Genomic DNA, 19,575 nt, shown 5'->3' on the forward strand with positions numbered 1-19,575 from the left:
ACCTGAGGGAAGAGAATAGACTGCCATGGGGCTACAGGAAGGAAGAGAATAGACTGCCATGGGGCTACAGGAGGGAAGAGAATAGACTGCCATGGAGTTACCTAAGGGAAGAGAATAGACTGCCATGGAGTTACCTGAGGGAAGAGAAGTGAGTGCCATGGAGTTACCTCAGGGGAGAGAATAGACTGCCATGGAGTTACCTGAGGGAAGAGAAGTGAGTGCCATATAGTTACCTGAGGGGAGAGAATAGACTGCCATGGGTCTACAGGAGGGAAGAGAATAGACTGCCTTGGAGTTACCTGAGGGAAGAGAAGTGAGTGCCATGGAGTTACCTGAGGGAAGAGGATAGACTGCCATGGAGTTACCTGAGGGAAGAGAAGTGAGTGCCATATAGTTACCTGAGGGGAGAGAATAGACTGCCATGGGGCTACAGGAGGGAAGAGAATAGACTGCCTTGGAGTTACCTGAGGGAAGAGAAGTGAGTGCCATGGAGTTACCTGAGGGAAGAGGATAGACTGCCATGGAGTTACCTGAGGGAAGAGAAGTGAGTGCCATATAGTTACCTGAGGGGAGAGAATAGACTGCCATGGGGTTACAGGAGGGAAGATAATAGACTGCCAAGGAGGTATCTGAGGGAAGGGAATTGACTGCCATGGAGTTACCTGAGGTAGGAGAATAGACTGCCAGTTACCTCAGGGAAGAGCCTGAGTTTAGAGAGTAGACTGCCATGGGGTTACCTGAGGGGAGAGAATAGACTGCCATGGGGTTACCTGAGGTAAGAGAAAAGACTGCCATGGGGCTACAGGAAGCAAGAGAATAGACTGCCATGGGGTTACATGAGGGAAGAGAATAGACTGCCATGGAGTTACCTGAGGGGAGAGAATAGACTGCCATGGAGTTGCAGGAGGGAAGAGAATATACTGCCATGGAGTTACCTGAGGGAAGAGAATAGACTGCCATGGAGTTACAGGAGGGAAGAGAATAGAGTGCCATGTGGTTACAGGAGGGAAGATAATAGACTGCCAAGGAGGTACCTGAGGGAAGGGAATTGACTGCCATGGAGTTACCTGAGGTAGGAGAATAGACTGCCAGTTACCTCAGGGAAGAGCCTGAGTTTAGAGAGTAGACTGCCATGGGGTTACCTGAGGGGAGAGAATAGACTGCCATGGGGTTACCTGAGGGAAGAGAATAGACTGCCATGGGGCTACAGGAAGGAAGCGAATAGACTGTCATGGGGTTGCCTGCGGGAAGAGAATAGACTACCATGGTGTTAGGGACGGGACGTTAATAGACTGCCATGTACTTATCTAACGGAATAGAATAGACTACTATGTAGTTACTTGAGAGACCAGAATTGGAATGCTATGGACTTACCTGAGAGAATATAAATGAGTGCCATGGAGTGACCTGAGGGGAGAGAATAGACTGCAATGGGTTTGCCCGAGGGGAGAGAATAGACTGCCATGGAGTGACCTGAGGGGATAGAATAGATTGTCATGGTGTTGCATTAGGGGAGAGAGTAGACTGCCAGTGCCTGAGGGAAGATCATAGAGTGCCATGAAGTTACCTGAGGGGAGAGAAGTGAGTGCCATGGAGTTACCAGAGGGAAGAGAATAGACTGCCGTGGGGCTACAGGAGGGAAGAGAATAGACTGCCATGGGGCTACAGGAGGGAAGAAAATAGACTGCCATGGGGCTCAGGAGGGAAGAGAATAGACTGCCATGGAGTTACCTGAGGGGAGAGAAGTGAGTACCATGGAGTTACCAGAGTGAAGAGAATAGACTGCCATGGGGCTACAGGAGGGAAGAGAATAGACTGCCATGGGGCTACAGGAGGGAAGAGAATAGACTGCAATGTGGCTACAGGAAGGAAGAGAATAGACTGCTATGGGGTTACATGAGGGAAGAGAATAGACTGGCATGTAGTTACCTGAGGGGAGAGAATAGACTGCCATGGGGTTACCTGAGGGAAGAGAATAGACTGCCATGGAGTTACCTGAGGGGAGAGAATAGACTGCCATGGGGTTACCTGAGGGAAGAGAATAGACTGCCATGGGGCTACAGGAAGGAATAGAATAGACTGCGATGGGGTTACTTGAGGGAAGAGAATAGACTGCCATGGAGTTACCTGGGGGGAGAGAATAGACTGCCATGGGGTTACCTGAGGGAAGAGAATAGACTGCCATGGGGCTACAGGAAGGAAGAGAATAGACTGCGATGGGGTTACTTGAGGGAAGAGAATAGACTGCCATGGAGTTACCTGATGGGAGAGAATAGACTGTCATGGGGTTACCTGAGGGAACAGAATAGACTGCCATGGGGCTACAGGAAGGAAGAGAATAGACTGCCATGGAGTTACCTGAGGGGAGAACATGGACTGCCATGGGGTTGCCTGCAGGAAGAGAATAGACTACCATGGTGTTAGGGACGGGAAGATAATAGACTGCCATGTACTTACCTAAGGGAAGAGAATAGACTGCCATAGGGTTACATGAGGGGAGAACATGGACTGCCATGGGTTGCCTGCAGGAAGAGAATAGACTACCATGGTGTTAGGGACGGGAAGATAATAGACTGCCATGTACTTACCTAAGGGGAGAGAATAGACTGCCATGGGTATGCAGGAGGGAACAGAATTGACTGCCATGGAGTTATCTGAGGGGAGAGAATAGACTGCCATGGTGCTGCAGGAGGGAAGAGAATAGACTGCCATGGATTTACCTGAGGGAAGAGAATAGACTGCCATGGAGTTACCTAAGGGGAGAGAATAGACTGCCATGGGGCTACAGGAGTGAAGAGAATAGACTGCCATGGGGTTACATGAGGGAAGAGAATAGACTGCCATGGGGTTACCTGAGGGGAGAAAATAGACTGCCATGGGGTTACCTTAGGGAAGAGAATAGACTGCCATGGGGCTACAGGAAGGAAGAGAATAGACTGCCATGGGGCTACAGGAGGGAAGAGAATAGACTGCCATGGAGGTACCTGAGGGAAGAGAAGTGAGTGCCATGGAGTTACCTGAGGGAAGAGAATAGACTGCCGTGGAGTTACCTGAGGGAAGAGAAGTGAGTGCCATGGAGTTACCTGAGGGGAGAGAATAGACTGCCATGGGGCTACAGGAGGGAAGAGAATAGACTGGCATGGAGTTACCTGAGGGTAGAGGAGTGAGTGCCATGGAGTTACCTGAGGGAAGAGAATAGACTGCCATGGAGTTACCTGAGGGAAGAGAAGTGAGTGCCATGGAATTACCTGAGGGAAGAGAATAGACTGCCATGGAGTTACAGGAGGGAAGCGAATAGAGTCCCATGGGGTTACAGGAGGCAAGATAATAGACTGCCAAGCAGGTACCTGAGGGAAGGGAATTGACTGCCATGGAGTTACCTGAGGTAGGAGAATAGACTGCCAGTTACCTCAGGTAAGAGCCTGAGGGTAGAGAGTAGACTGCCATGGGGTTACCTGAGGGAAGAGAATAGATTGTCCTGGAATTACTTGAGGGACGAGAATTGATTGTCATGGAGTTACCTGAGGGGAGAGAATAGACTTCCATGGGGCTACAGGAGGGAAGAGAGTAGACTGCCGTGGAGCTACAGGAGGGAAGAGAATAGACTGCAATGTGGCTACAGGAGGGAAGAGAATAGACTGCAATGTGGCTACAGGAAGGAAGAGAATAGACTGCTATGGGGTTACATGAGGGAAGAGAATAGACTGGCATGTAGTTACCTGAGGGGAGAGAATAGACTGCCATGGGGTTACCTGAGGGAAGAGAATAGACTGCCATGGAGTTACCTGAGGGGAGGGAATAGACTTCCATGGGGTTGCATGAGGGAAGAGAATAGACTGCCATGGGGTTACATGAGGCAAGAGAATAGACTGGCATGGAGTTACCTGGGGGGAGAGAATAGACTGCCATGGGGTTACCTGAGGGAAGAGAATAGACTGCCATGGGGCTACAGGAAGGAAGATAATAGACTGCGATGGGGTTACTTGAGGGAAGAGAATAGACTGCCATGGAGTTACCTGAGGGGAGAGAATAGACTGCCATGGGGTTACCTGAGGGAAGAGAATAGACTGCCATGGGGCTACAGGAAGGAAGAGAATAGACTGCCATGGGGTTACATGAGGGAAGAGAATAGACTGCCATGGAGTTACCTGAGGGGAGAACATGGACTGCCATGGGTTGCCTGCAGGAAGAGAATAGACTACCATGGTGTTAGGGACGGGAAGATAATAGACTGCCATGTACTTACCTAAGGGAAGAGAATAGACTACTATGGAGTTACTTGAGAGACGAGAATGGGAGTGCTATGTACTTACCTGAGAGAAGATAATTGAGTGCCATGGAGGTACCTGAGGGGAGAGAATAGACTGCTATGAGGTTGCCTGAGTGAAGAGAATAGACTGCCAGCGACCTGAGGGAAAAGAATAGACTGCAATTGAGAAACCAAGGAGAAATGAGTAGACTACCAGGGAGCTATCAAAGGGACAAGAATAGACTGCCATGTAGTTACCTGAGGGGATAGAATAGACTGCCGTGGAGTTACCTGAGGGGATAGAATAGACTGCCATGGTGTTACTGGAGGGAGGAGAATAGACTGCCATGGAGTTACCAGAGGGAAGATAATAGACTGTCATGGAGTTACCTGAGGGGATAGAATAGACTGCCATGGTGTTACTGGAGGGAAGAGAATAGACTGCCATGAAGTTACCTGAGGGGAGTGAAGTGAGTGCCATGGAGTTACCAGAGGGAAGATAATAGACTGCCATGGGGCTGCAGGAGGGAAGAGAATAGACTGCCATGTGGCTACAGGAGGGAAGAGAATAGACTGCCATGGGGCTACAGGAGACAAGAGAATATACGGCCATGGGGCTACAGGAGGGAAGAGTATAGACTGCCATGGGGCTACAGGAGGGAAGAGAATAGACTGCCATGGAGTTACCTGAGGGGAGAGAATAGACTGCCATGGGGCTGCAGGAGGGAAGAGAATAGACTGCCATGGAGTTACCTGAGGGGAGAGAATAGACTGCCATGGGGCTACAGGAGGAAAGAGAATAGACTGCCATGGGGCTACAGGAGGGAAGAGAATAGACTGCCATGGGGCTACAGGAGAGAACAGAATAGACTGCCATGGAGTTACCTGAGGGGAGAGAATAGACTGCCATGGGTCTGCAGGAGGGAAGAGAATTGATTGCCATGGAGTTATCTGAGGGGAGAGAATAGACTGCCATGGTGCTGCAGGAGGGAAGAGAATAGACTGCCATGGATTTACCTGAGGGAAGAGAATAGACTGCCATGGAGTTACCTGAGGGGAGAGAATAGACTGCCATGGGGCTACAGGAGGGAAGAGAATAGACTGCCATGGGGTTACATGAGGGAAGAGAATAGACTGCCATGGGGTTACCTGAGGGGAGAAAATAGACTGCCATGGGGTTACCTTAGGGAAGAGAATAGTCTGCCATGGGGCTACAGGAAGGAAGAGAATAGACTGCCATGGGGCTACAGGAGGGAAGAGAATAGACTGCCATGGAGTTACCTGAGGGAAGAGAAGTGAGTGCCATGGAGTTACCTGAGGGAAGAGAATAGACTGCCGTGGAGTTACCTGAGGGAAGAGAGGTGAGTGCCATGGAGTTACCTGAGGGGAGAGAATAGACTGCCATGGAGTTACAGGAGGGAAGAGAATAGACTGGCATGGGGCTACAAGAAGGAAGAGAATAGACTGCCATGGGGCTACAGGAGGGAAGAGAATAGACTGCCATGGAGTTACCTGAGGGAAGAGAAGTGAGTGCCATGGAGTTACCTGCGGGAAGAGAATAGACTGCCGTGGAGTTACCTGAGGGTAGAGGAGTGAGTGCCATGGAGTTACCTGAGGGAAGAGAATAGACTGCCATGGAGTTACCTGAGGGAAGAGAAGTGAGTGCCATGGAGTTACCTGAGGGAAGAGAATAGACTGCCATGGAGTTACAGGAGGGAAGCGAATAGAGTCCCATGGGGTTACAGGAGGGAAGATAATAGACTGCCAAGCAGGTACCTGAGGGAAGGGAATTGACTGCCATGGAGTTACCTGAGGTAGGAGAATAGACTGCCAGTTACCTCAGGTAAGAGCCTGAGGATAGAGAGTAGACTGCCATGGGGTTACCTAAGCGAAGAGAATAAAGTGCCATGGAGTTACCTGAGGGAAGAGAATAGATTGTCCTGGAATTACTTGAGGGACGAGAATTGATTGTCATGGAGTTACCTGAGGGCAAAGAATAGACTTTCATAGCGTTACCTAAGGAAAGAGAATAAAGTGCCATGGAGTTACAGAAGGGAAGAGAATAGATTGCCATGGAGTTACCTGAGGGAAGCAAATAGAGTGCCATGGAGTTACCTGAGGGAAAAGAATAGACTGCCATGGAGTTGCATTGTGAAACCTAGGCATTTTCCCCAATTTACAGGACTCTCAAACTTAGTTTTGTTTTCCCCCGTTATTGAAATTGCATTGTGAAAGTATTTAAAATTGCATTGTAAACCTAGACCTTTACACCACTTTACAGGACTCTCAGACCTGTGTGTGTTTTTCCTCCGTTATTTAAATTACATTGTGAAGTAGAGCCGTTCTGTGGTTCTGCCTCCTAGCAAAGCATTCATCTAGCAAACTTGTCTACCATTATCTAAGCTCCTGTCATCTTGTCCAATTGTCTACTATTGTCATGTCTCTCTCTGTCGTGTCTGCTTGGGCCCCTCCCTGTGTCCTTCCCTAGTGTTCTCCCCACCCCCCCGACACCGTTCCTCTTCTCTCCTCTCCCTACCTACTCTATGGTGCTCTCTGTCTCTCCTATCCTTTCTAACTGCTTCTCTATCGACTATCCTGCTCTCCTCACTAAATCTGGTAGGAAGAAGTTTAAAAAGGACACCCTGGTCTGCAACCCAGGCCTCCCTATCGCTGATACCTACACCAGTGCCTCCTCCAAGGAAACTCTCACCGACATCCTCTTTATAGTTCCCTCTCCATATGGTCTCTGTGCTCTCTCTTTTCTCTTCCTCCCCCATTAATGGTGGCACCTGGTGAGAGGCCCTCCTGGCCTCCTTCCACTCCTCTACAGTCATCATCAATGTTTACTTGAATGAAACTGTCTTGGTCCAAGGCCTCAAGTAAATCTGCTCCCCTTCGATAGATTCTTCCGGTGCCTCATCAATTTCCTTTCTTCTCCTGCTGTCCCCTCGCTCCCCTCCAAGGCTTCCTCACCTCCCCCACTGTCTCCTCCTTGGCTACCTTGCCCTCTCCTCCTTCCTCTTCTGCCCCCCCTCAGTCTTCTTCTACACCGCCGCAGGGCATACCTCTGATTTGTACCCCTCACCGAAAGTCTTTCAAGGACGGCATCCTTCTCCATATTACCACTCTAAACTCTTGCTCAGCTGTCAAACACTTCTCTGACATCTACCACCTCCTGGAGGAACTTGACCGCAATTTCCTCAGTCTCACGAGACATGGTTCACAGCGAGCTCTGTCACAAGCTTTGACACTCTCCTCCCTGATGGCTACAAGATCCTCTCCACGCCCAGATCCAACCGTTCCGGAGGGGGTGTAGCCCTGATCTTCCCTGAGTGGATTCTTGCCTCTGTCATTCCTATGCAGGCCTACTCATCTTTCGAATGCCTCATCTACATGCTCTCTCTCTCCTGGTCATTCCCTTACTGTGGCTACCATTTATCGGCCACCTGGTCAGATATCCTCCTTCCTCTTTTAGTGGGCGGACCTCTCCGGTCTTTACCATTCAACTCCTCCTTCTTGGAGACTGTAACATCCACCTGGATGCTTCCTGTCCTTCCTCTGGACTCTTGCGCGACCTCTGGAACTCTCTATCACTCTCTATTCTCCCCTCTGGCCCAACTCACTCTGCAGGGCACACTCTGGATGTTCTGATCTCTCCTGACCTTCCCCTTTCTATCCCTCTCACCACTCCTCTCTCCTAGAGTGATCACTTTCTCCGTTCCTCCCAGCTCACCCTCTATACTCCTCAGGCCAAGCTTATTCCAGCACTGCCACCTACCTTCTCGGTTATCTGACACATGAAAAGTGTGTCAGTTGAGGCTTTTGCTGCCACCTTCTTACCCCCCTGACCCCCTGGCTGACTCTCACCCTGACACAGCCCTTTCCATGCTCTACTCTGCTATATCTGATACTCTCCATGTACTTGCCCCTGTCATGAGGATCCGCTTGAAGCCCACAGCAAAGTGCAACCCGTGGGACAACTCAGACCTCGTCACCCTTAAAACGCAAGTACAGGGTAGCCGAGAGGAAATTATGTGCTTCCGGTACACCCTCTGACAAACTGGCCTGTCGCCTGCTCCAAAGGCAAAACCGGCTTTCTGTCCGCACCAAGAAGAGAGCCCACATCAAAGCCTGCGTCTCTGCAGTATCAAACAACTCGGCCAAACTCTTTATAATGTGCAAGGAGCTGGCCAATCTTGCTGCAGTCTCTACCTCTCCTGTCTCCTCCCAGGCCTTCTGCACGGCCCTGGCTTCTCATTTGATCTCTAAAACTCAGGACATCCTGTCCTCTCTCTCTTCTTCTCCTCCTCCTCCCGCTACTTACTGCTCTTCCTCTAGCCCTTCTTTGGCCACCTCTCCTCTCTCCTTCTCTGCCTTTCCCCTGTTCTTCCCAGACAAGGTTTCTAGACAAGTCTGATCTATGAAAGTCTTGTCAAAAGATGTTCACCCCTGTTCCTCCAAAACCATCAAGGACCACATTGACACCCTGGCTCCTGCTCTGGCTGACTTATTCAACTACTACTTTGCCACTGGAGTCTTCCCTTCCCCTCTGAAGCACTCCCTTGTGCACCCTCTTCTTAAGACACCGCCTGCTGACCCTTCCTGCCCGGCTAACTATCGCCCAATATCCATCACTTCTTTCCTGGGCAAACTCCCCGAAAAGCTGGCTATCTCCCAGCTTAATCTTCACACTGAATTTGTTGGTTGTCTTCATGACCATCAGTCTGGCTTCAGAGCTACCAGGAGCATGGAAACTGCTCTCCTGAACATCCGTGAAGACCTGCTCTCCAACCTTGATTCCAACACCCCCATGTCCTCATCTTACTTGATCTCTCTTCTGCCTTTGACACGGTCAACCATGCCATCCTGCTCAACCGTCTCCGTGATAACCTGGGTATCACTGGTCAGGCTCTGGCGTGGCTGACGTCTTTCCTCTTTGATAGACCCGCAGGTCCAACTTGGGTCCTTCCTCTCCTCTATCTCTATCTTTACCGGTGGTGTCCCACAGGGGTCTAATCTCTCACCCTGGCTGTTCAACCAATAACTTGCACTTCTTGCTGACCGCATTGCCACTCTCTGTCCCAGGTTTCAGTGCTATGCAGATGACACTCAGCTCATTTTCAGGCTCCCTTCCTCCACCTCTTCTCCTTCTCTCATCTTTGACTGTCTGTCTACTATCCAGGAGTGGCTGCAGGTGTTGGAGAGCAGAGTGTTGGAGAAAAAATGGTTCTCACAAGGATAGATGTAGGCTCTCAGAATGGACTGGTAACTGGCCAGCCAACTGTTGATCACCTTGATGTGGGCCTGGTGAATCCCAGAGAGCTTCTGCCTTTGGTAGCTAATAAGGTTAACATCAGGCTCCTTGTGGTGCCAAATGAGGTTGGGGCCTATTGTAAGGCTATTGGTGATGAAAGAGAAGCAGAATGGAATGTCAGGGTGCCGCAAAGTATGTTGGCAAAGGGAGTAAGGGATTCCACACAAAGACTGAGTGTAGATGTATTTGTTCTGTTTGTCCGTGTAAAGACTGGAGGGGGGGCGTTATCTGTACTCCTACCCTCTATATGGCAGAGCACCCCAGCCAACATTCTCTAATGTCGGTAGCAATGGACGATAGTGCCTTATTGTTTGATCTGAGTACTCTGTTAGTCATTTTTTTCTTGATAGCATTGTGAAGGTAGCTGGGGGCTTTGTTGGTGAGACATTTATATACAACACATAGTGTTTTGAAAATAATTCTCGATTTGATGAGTAGCCAATGATTTTCTTGCCTTATATCAGAAATATGGTCTGATTTCTTTATACCTAATGCTGCTCTAAGAGGTTTATTTTGCAACTGTTGTAGTTTGCTGATATTAGCACTGGAGGTTCCTAAAAGAAGGACGTTACAGTAGTCGAGCTTAGTTAATATCAATGCTCTGGCTGGCGTTATGCAGTTGGTGGGTGTTAGGAATTTCCGGCTCAAAGCAATGAGTTTGTCCGTGTATGCTGTGGATGAAGAGAGGGCTGAGATATGTTTACCCATAGTGAGGTTGGCATCTAGATATACACAAGCGTTTTGACCTGCTTGAGGACTGGTATCAATGTTCCGTCGATATTGATGCGTGTGTAGTCTGTGTGGAGAGAGGCTAGTCTAGCTTGGGAACCTATGATGAGGACTTCAGTTTTCTCAGCACTGAGACAGAGACTATTTATTGGCATCCAGTTTTGAATGATGGCGTAGATATTATTAATGGTCTGAATGTCTTGAGTGTAGACCCTGGTGATGGGGATAAGGATCTGGGGGTCATATGCGAAATTTGTGTAGATGACACTCATATTGTCTAGTGCTGAGAAAAGAAGTTTGGTGTAGGCATTATACAGGGTAGGGGATAGGCATGATGGGTACCGCTATAGGGTCAGCCGTCTCCTTCCCAATGGCGACTCTAGAGGTTTGTTCAGCTAGAAAGGATTTAATCCAGAGGATGGCATCAGTGGAGAAGCTGAAGTCTTTCATTAGAGTGTCACAGAGTTTGTCATGGTCTACAAGGTCAAACGCTGCTGATAAATCCAGCAGCAGCAGTATGGCCAATTTTCCTGAGTCTCTAATGGTGTCTATTTGTATTTTGAGGTCGGTGAGAGCGGTTTCGGTACTGTGATTTGGTCTGAACCCAGATTGTCTGTCTCCTAGAAGTTTGTTCTGTTCAAGATGGGTTTGTATTTGGGTATATGCTATTTAGTCGATGATTTTTAGGAATGGGACTGTGGTTATGGGCCTATAGTTCGTTGGGATTAGTGGGTCCAGCGAGGGCTTTTATTGTAATGCCGTGATCCAGGCTACTTTGATGGTTGCTGGGACCAGATTGGAACTGAAGGATGCATTGACAAAATTAGCGATGTTAGGGGTGAGTGTGGGTGCACATAATTTGACTAAATGCGCTTGGAAATTGTCCCCTTTGCAGTACGATGCCTTTAGTTTAGTTATAGAGTTAAACACTACGTCTTGGGAGACTGGAGAGAAATGGAAAACTGGAATGTTGCATACTATAGGGTTGGAATTAGGTTCCGCTAGAGGATATTCTTCTGCTAGTGTTTTCCTTTTGGTGGTGATTTTACTTTGCAGCAATTGGATTTTGGCGGCGAGAGCGTCTTGAATGGTTGTGCACCAATCTTTACTTGGTTTAACGAGGTTAATGATCGGCATGGGGTTTTCCAACTCTTTTAGGATTCCAAATAGTTCTCTAGAGTCTGGTGATGCATTACTGATCCTAGTATTAAGGGCGTTTGCTTTGTGCGGAATGATAGCTGCTTTGTAGATTTTATTTGCATGGTTAAAGGCTTCGCTTATTTCAGGGGTAGGAGATTTGGTATAGCAATGTTCGTAGGATCGTTTAATTAGTCTAAGCGATACTAATTCCACATTAAACCAGAACAAGGTTTTTTTGTCCGATCGTCTAGATTTGGTGACACACTGTGGTAAGGAATCTATTGTTTTTGTGAGGCAGTTGCGGTACGTATTTGCCAGGGAGCATGGGTTATCACTTGTAATCATTTTGTCTGTGAGCGTCTCTTTTAGAATTGGGTTAAGGTTTTCAGCTGATAGTGTACAAATATTTCTGGTTATGTAAGATTACACCATGATAGGTTTAGGTGGATCAGGATCATTACATGGGATGGAGAGGTTAATGCTGTGGTGATCTGTCCACAGCAATGGGGTGATTGTCTCTATGGAAACTGGGGTATTGAGGGATAATACCCAGTCCAGCGTTCTACCTTTGTGATGGGTGGGTGCATTCACCAGTTGTGTGAACGCCATGTCTTTAAGGGTGGTGTGTAAGGCTTCTGCTTTCTGATCTTGGCTGTGGTTCAGATCGCCAAGGATGATACTTTTTGCTTTTGGCTTGATCAGTGGGGTTAAGAATAATGGTATGTCTACTTCTGGATGAGAGTTATTCTTGGGTGCTCTATATATAGTTACTAAGTTTTTTTTTTAAAGTATTTTATTGGCATTTATATAAATACATCATAACCATCAAACGGTAACATAACAAACAAACTAGAACTAATTAACTAATTAACTACCACAGTCTTCGTAGCTCAATATGTTGTTCGTAATTGTATCGGGGGGAGAGGGGTTGGTATGCGGCGCACCCAAGGTCACGGGGGCTGGGTTTTCAGGTTGACCATTCTTGGGGGTAAGTCACAGGCAAGTCTCTAGTAAGGGTGAAAGCTCAGGGGGGTTTGTGGTCCGAGGCATATTGGATGTCGCTCACCAGGGCCTTCCATGAGTCTAGGGTGTAGTTGGAGTCGTCATCGTTTGAGTGGATTCTATCCTGCCAGGCCCTGGTCTCTGCCTCCGTCCACTTTTCCAGGTCCTTAAGCCAACGTCCGTGCCTCGGGCCTCTTGGTGATTTCCATGCCATTGATATGGACCTTTTTGCGAGGATGCAGGCTAGGTCCATTAGTTTGACCAGGTGTTTGTGTTTGCTGAGTCTGGGATGGGCTCCCAGTAAGCATTCCTTTGGGTTCCACTCATATCTCGTGAGTCCCGCTTCGGTGCAGGTACGTTCCACCATGGACCAGAATTTTGCTGTTTTGGTGCAGGTCCAGAACATGTGGATCATGTCCGCTTTGTCGTTTCCGCACCAGGGGCAGTTCGGTGGTGCTTGTTTGTTAAAGGTGGCAACTCTTAGTGGGGTCATGTATGTTCTGTATAGCACATTCAATTGAACTTGTTTGAATCTAATGTTCCTCAACACCTCTTTGGGGTATAGTAGTATTCGCTCCCATTCACTGTCAGTTAGTGTGGTCCCTAATTCGGATTCCCATTTGTGTCTCAGGGATGCGCTTTTTGGATTGGGTCTATCATTTAGTTTGGTGTACAAGCGGGAGACCGGCTTCCAACCGTCTGCTAAATCGTACATCTCCTGAAGGAGGGGGTCCGGTGGGGGTTCTTCTGGCCAGACAGGCCACTGTGCCCTGGCTGTCCGTTTGAGGCGGTGGTACCACAGGAACTGGGTGTTCGAGATGCCTTCATTAGCTTGTAGCGATTCAAATTCCCTGAACGTGCCGTCTTCAAACAGATCTCCCCATGTATAGATTCCGGCTCTCTCCCATTTCATAGCTGTCGCTAAGTCTGCCTGAGTTTTGCATACATCCGCCAGGATGGGGGTATTGGGATTGTAGGGGTGTTTCAGTTGTTGAAGGAAGCCAATTCTGGCCCATATCTGCCTGCCCAAGGTAACAATCATGGGGACTCCAGAAGTTTGTTTCGTCGGGTTCTAAAGCATTTCTTTAGGGAATAGCTAGGGGTCGGATGTCGCAGGAGCCCCACTTCAGCTGACAGGTCGTCAGAAAGCCATTTCGTTGTGTGGCTGAGCTGCGCGGCTAGGTAGTACCTTTGCAGGTCCGGTAGTTGTATCCCACCTTCTTTGTACGGGAGAGTGAGTGTAGGCAAAGAGATCCTGTGTCTGGACGACCCCCATATGAAGTCCTTGATTAGAGAGTCTAGTTTTTTGAAGAAGGGAGGTCTGATGTAGAAGCATACATTCGTGAAGTGATATAAGAAACGGGGGAGAACTATCATCTTGACTATTGCCGCTCTGCCCATTACTGCCAGTGGTAACTTCGACCAGAAGTTCATAGATTTACAGAGGGCTCTTACTGCTTTTTTCGTGTTGTGTTCGTGCGTGAGCGCTGGGGTATGACACATTTCGATTCCCAGGTATTTAAACTGCTCTGGTTGCCATTGTATCCAAACATCTGGGAGGTCGGGCTTATCCAGACACCTGAGTCTGGCCAGTGGGAACACACACGACTTTAGTTTGCTAAATGTTATCCCAGAGTATCGGGCATAGTTGTCGAGGATGTCCAACGCGACTTGTGCATTGAGCTGGGGGTTATTCAGATACAGGAGGACGTCATCCGCATATATGGATATTATGGCGTGATCACTGCCCAGCCCAATGCCCGCGTCGAAGTGTTGTTTCCTGAAATAGGCAGCCACTGGCTCCAGGCCCAGTATGTAAAACATCGGGAATAACGGGCATCCTTGCCGCGTGCCCCGCTATATCGGCCAGGCTTCGGACACCGTTTTACCAGTCTTCACTCTCGCTGTCGGTGTATTATACAATACCTCGACCCACTTTACAAAGCTCTCGCCAAAGCCGAAATCTTTTAGCGCTTCGATCAGCCACTCCCAGTAGATGGAATCGAAGGCTTTTATAGCATCCAAGGAGAGTACTGCTAGGTCCTCGTCTCAATCAAAGGTCTCTGCCATGATGTGTTGGAGCCTCCTCAGGTTCGCGGTGGTGTTGCGTCCTGGCACAAAACCATTCTGGTCCTCATGAATCAGGGTTCCTATCACCCTCGCCAGCCTCTTAGCCAGGATTGTGGTCAGGATCTTGCAGTCATAGTTTAGTATGGCGATTGGGCGGTATGATTCACAGTTGTCGGCAGGTTTGTTGGGTTTGAGTATAGGGATGATAATTGTCTCTTTCATGGAGTTGGGTAAGTTTCCGTTTTCGTATGCCTCCATATACACCTTGTGGAGTGTCGGGGCAAGGGTCGCTTCAAACGCTTTGTAGAATTCTGGCGGAAGCCCATCGCTCCCGGGGGTTTTGCAGGTGGTCAGCGATTTAATTGCGTCCGTCACATCCTCTGTAGTGATTTCCGCGTCCAGTAACTCTCTTTGGGCCTCCGTCAGTCTTGGGAGCTCAATCTCGGCCAGTGTGGCCTTTATCTCGTCCATTGGTATTTTGGTGTCGTGGGCGTACAATCTGGAGTAGAAGGCCGCAAATGCTGAGTTAATGTCTTGCTGCGTCCTATGGGTTATCCCCCTTTCATAAGTTATTTCAGTTGGGAGGTGTCTTGGGAACTTGCGCTTGCATAGCCAGGCCAACATTCTACCAGGTTTATCTGCTTCTTTGTGCGCTCTGGCTATGTAGGTCGTGTAGTCGAATTTGGACAGTCTATTCCAGGCCAAAAGGCACTCCTCCCGGGTGCCCTTCAGTTCTGTTTCGGCGTCCGACATGATGTTGATTTCGGATTCCAGGTGCGTGATCTTGTTCTCCAGTTCCTCCAGTTCCAGCCTCAGGTGCTTACGGATGCCACCAGCACCTGATATAACTTCTCTCCTTGTTACAACCTTCATGGCCTCCCATAGTGTGCTCCAGCTTGACACTGAGCCTGTGTTAATGTCTAGGTATTCCTCAAGTTTGGTACCAAGTTCCTCCTTAAATGCGTGGTCTGTGAGTGCTGCGGGTGGCATTCTCCATAGCGGGATTGGCGGTCTGGGTCCTCTAGGAGCCCATTGCATGATCAGCGGTGAGTGATCGGATATGGTTCTGCCTAGGTACAATGTGTCGTCCACTTGTTGAGCCAGCTCACGATCTATGAACAGATAGTCTATTCTCGTGTGGACCTTGTGCGGGGCAGAATAATAAGAATAGCACCTCTCGGTGCGGTGTTGTTCCCTCCAGATGTCCACTAGGTCGAGCTGTTCTATTACGGTGTTTAGCGCGTTAGATGCAGGGTTATTTGAGAGACGGGGGGGGTCTGATCTGTCCACAGCTCCGTTCCTGATGGAGTTGAAGTCGCCACCTGAAGGCACTCTCTCTCCGAGGAATCATTTTGGCACTGAGCATTTCGAGGTGTGAGGGTATTCCGTGTTGCGGAAAGTATGAGTTCACCAGGCAGACTGGCGTGGATTCAATGGTACCCCATATTATTAGGTATCTGCCCTCTTTGTCGGCTTCATAGCCCAGTAGGTGGAAGGGCACAGTCGGGCTCACCCACGTAAACACTCCTCTGGCGAATTTGGAGTATGGCAGCCCTTTCCCTATCCCTCCCCATCTTTCGGATAATTTGGCCGTGGTTTCTTCCGTGAGGTGGGTTTCCTGAAGCATCGCTACTGACACCGTTTTCCTGCGCAGGTAGGAGTGGATCCGGTTCCTTCTCAGGTACGTGCCCATGCCCCTCACATTCCACGTCATCACCTTAAGTTGCAGTGCCATTGGGCTTGTGTCTTGGTTTCATCTTTCCGGTCGCCCCCGTTTTCACGGGGCGGCCCTTCTCCAGGTGGTGAGGCTTTCCCTCTGGGTTCTGGTGTTTTCTCTTCCGCAGCCCCCAAGGGCCTCCGGTCCCATGTTATATATAGTTACTAAGTTAATAGTAGTTTTATGGTTGGTAGCACGTTTAGTGAGTAGAATTTCGTATATCCCTCTAGATTATCTATGGGGCATGCTCTTAGTTTGCGGTGGGTTCTAGCGATAATGGCTACTCCTCCGCCTACTGATTTAGTTCTAATTTGTGTAATTTGGTGGAATGGCAATGGTGAGAGTAGGTCCAGAGGCTTGGTGGAGCCAGGTTTCCGTCACTATGAGCATATCAAGTCCCTGATCAATTATATAATCATGTATTTCTGTGACATGGGCAGCTTTGGATCGTGCATTGATGAGCGCTAGCTTGAGTTTAGTAGTGGGTTGGGTGTGTGACACAGGTATAAGGTTGGAATTACCTACCTTGTTTGGGATGATCTGCAATTTACTAGGATTATAGATAGATTTTTTTTGCAGGGTGGGTGTGTGATCTTCCGTCATGGTGGTGTAGTTAGTCTTAGTTTGGGTGTGGGCACCGGGAGTTGGGCAGTTGAAAGTATGCGACCAGAGCCGTTGTTTTCTACTGTTAAGCTGTAGTGGATTCAGTTTACATTATTCCTTTTCAGAGTGGTCTGTCTCAAAGTAAGGTGGGGTACTGTTGATCTAAGTAGGTTGCATCTCAGTATACCTAAACGTGGGTAAGAACTCCTCATGAGCTTGTTATTTGCAGTAAGAGTATATTGGATGGGTGTGGATCTAGGTTTGTGGCTATTACTCCGCACTGTGAGGAGATTGTTGTAGTCATGGTGAGGGCGGAAGGGGCTTATCTTCAGAAGGAATGGGTAGGACAGGGGATGGGGTGGTGTCTAGGGCACGCTGGTCTACTAAAACCGTTTAAGTGAACAGAGAAGTGAGATCCTATGCATGGTAGACCAGGCTGTGGGAAAAGGCATCATGGAATGTGTGAGGAAAGCTCCTGTGCGCTGTTGGTGACTCGCATAGATGGGATTGTCCATGTGCTATCAAACAAAAACCTCATGCAAACTGTGTTGCTTTTCAAACAATTTTCACAACAATGTACCCATTGTTTTAAAAAACAAATCGGGATGAGAACCCTCCGAATCAGGTTGCTATACTTGGTCGCTCCCTTCTATTTGAGGAAAACATTTATGACCCCTCCAGTTAGAAAATTCACCAGCCGCCAGTGGTGTGTAATCTCAATGCACAGTCGCGCCAGAGAACTCTTTCACACCCATTCACTGTCTCTGATGCTGCAAAGTCTCCTCTTCTTATAAGAGGAGTCTCCGTGTTTGCAACAGGCAGAACAGACAGATTGGAACAGTTACTGCCATCAGAAAGAGGTCCTAGATCCTCCATCATGGATTGGTGAGCTGAGCCACAGGACAGTCGACACTAGCCCAGCCGGAGAACTTCCGGTGCTGGTCAAACCCTACTTGCCATGCTAGGGCTTAGTGGGTAAGACGTCCTCCAGACCGCACATGCTTGCTTTGATGCCAAAATAACACGCTTTTACATTTCAGCAAACCGAAAAGTCATGTTGGCGAATGCCCAGTGACTAGTTGGGTCTTACTACCAGACTGGTTCCTCAAAGGCCTTCCTGTGTCCTACGTGTTCCACTGGGAAGAGCTCTGAGGTTTCTGGGCAGCTCATAATGAAAAGGGCAGTCTTAATTCCCAGTCCCTCAGGGCATGTGTAACATGGCATGCCGAGAGGGTAAACAGACACGCTGTGCAGGCGGCCCCAGGCCCAGCTTTCTGCGCACTTGCTTTGCAAAAGTGCATTCACTCACCGCACTGTGACTCGTGAGAATACACCTGGGCTTGAGTCCATGTCTCTCTGTTTGCTTCTTCACAGGCCGTCCAGCCGCTCCATCTGTCTGCAGGACTAGAATTAAGCAGGAGGAAGGTGACAGCCCCGCACAGCGCCAAGAAGCAAAGGAAGTCCCAGGACCCTGTCATGACGCCCGTGAGTAACACACATGTCCAATCTGCTACCGTGTATCTATGTCCCGGATCGCTTCCTCCAGAATCCCACATTTCCGGTGCGACATTAACTTTTCCTCATCCTGACCAGTCCAATGGCATGGGCTCTTTTAAGAAACCCCAAGTCTGGCTAATGCACCCTAGAATGTTACCCCAGCCTCAGGCCTTTTCATGGCCCCTCAGTAAACACCATCCTTCACCAGTGCTGCTTTTCGCCCCCATTATCCAAAAATATGACCAACACGTTGGAACGCTCCCCCGGAAGCCATGTTTACTCCCCCCCCCCTAAACACACACTATATGCTGGTCTTAAGACAGACAGTCCTCCTCCTTCCTGAGGTGGCGCTGGCGTATCACTCCCCTTTACTCCCAGCCAGGTTTAAGCAACAGACTCTCTGAGACTGTGGGGCTTTCATTGTTGATCTCTGCCTTAAGTGTCCTTAGGACTCCTTAGGAAGAGGAACCCCATAGTGTCACAGGGTGAATTCCCTTTCTTAGTAGTCTTCTGGCTAGGCACCCCGTAGTGTCAAAGGGGATTCCCTTTCTTATTAGTCTTCTGGCTAGGCACCCCATAGTGTCACAGGGGGATTCCCTTTCTTAGAAGTCTTCTGGCCAGGCACCCCATAGTGTCACAGGGTGGATTCCCTTTCTTAGGAGTCTTCTGGCTAGGCACCCCATAGTGTCACGGGGTGGATTCCCTTTCTTAGGAGTCTTCTGGCTATGCACCCCATAGTGTCACAGGGGGATTCCCTTTCTTAGTAGTCTTATGGCTAGGCACCCCATAGTGTCACGGGGAGGATTGCCTTTCTTAGTAGTCTTCTGGCTAGGCACCCCATAGTGTCACAGGGTGTATTCCCTTTCTTAGTCTTCTGGCTAGGCACCCCATAGTGTCACGGGGTGGATTCCCTTTCTCAGTAGTCTTATGGCTATGCACCCCATAGTGTCACGGGGTGGATTCCCTTTCTTAGTAGTCTTATGGCTAGGCACCCCATAGTGTCACGGGGGATTCCTTTTCTTAGTAGTCTTATGGCTAGGCACCCCATAGTGTCAAAGGGGGATTCCCTTTCTTAGTAGTCTTATGGCTAGGCACCCCATAGTGTCCCGGGGTGGATTCCCTTTCTTAGTAGTCTTATGGCTAGGCACCCCATAGTGTCACAGGGATTCCCTTTCTTAGTATTCTCATGGCTACGCACCCCATAGTGTCACGGGGTGGATTCCCTTTCTTAGCAATCTTATGGCTAGGCACCCC

General features: G+C 49.0%; 1 protein-coding gene across 2 annotated transcripts in view; it reads left to right on the forward strand.

The window, feature by feature from the left end:
* The window catches only part of LOC138452936 (zinc finger protein 773-like), a 161,321-nt gene that overhangs the window by 65,980 nt on the left and 75,766 nt on the right, over nucleotides 1-19,575 (forward strand). For both annotated transcript variants that reach the window (XM_069605300.1, XM_069605299.1), the window contains one exon: nucleotides 18,199-18,309. In XM_069605300.1, the coding sequence (XP_069461401.1) occupies nucleotides 18,199-18,309 (111 nt within the window). The remainder of the gene's footprint in view (nucleotides 1-18,198; nucleotides 18,310-19,575) is intronic.

This window comes from Ambystoma mexicanum, chromosome 4p (assembly GCF_040938575.1).
Source record: "Ambystoma mexicanum isolate Mex_15411 chromosome 4p, UKY_AmexF1_1, whole genome shotgun sequence".
NCBI lineage: Eukaryota > Metazoa > Chordata > Amphibia > Caudata > Ambystomatidae > Ambystoma > Ambystoma mexicanum.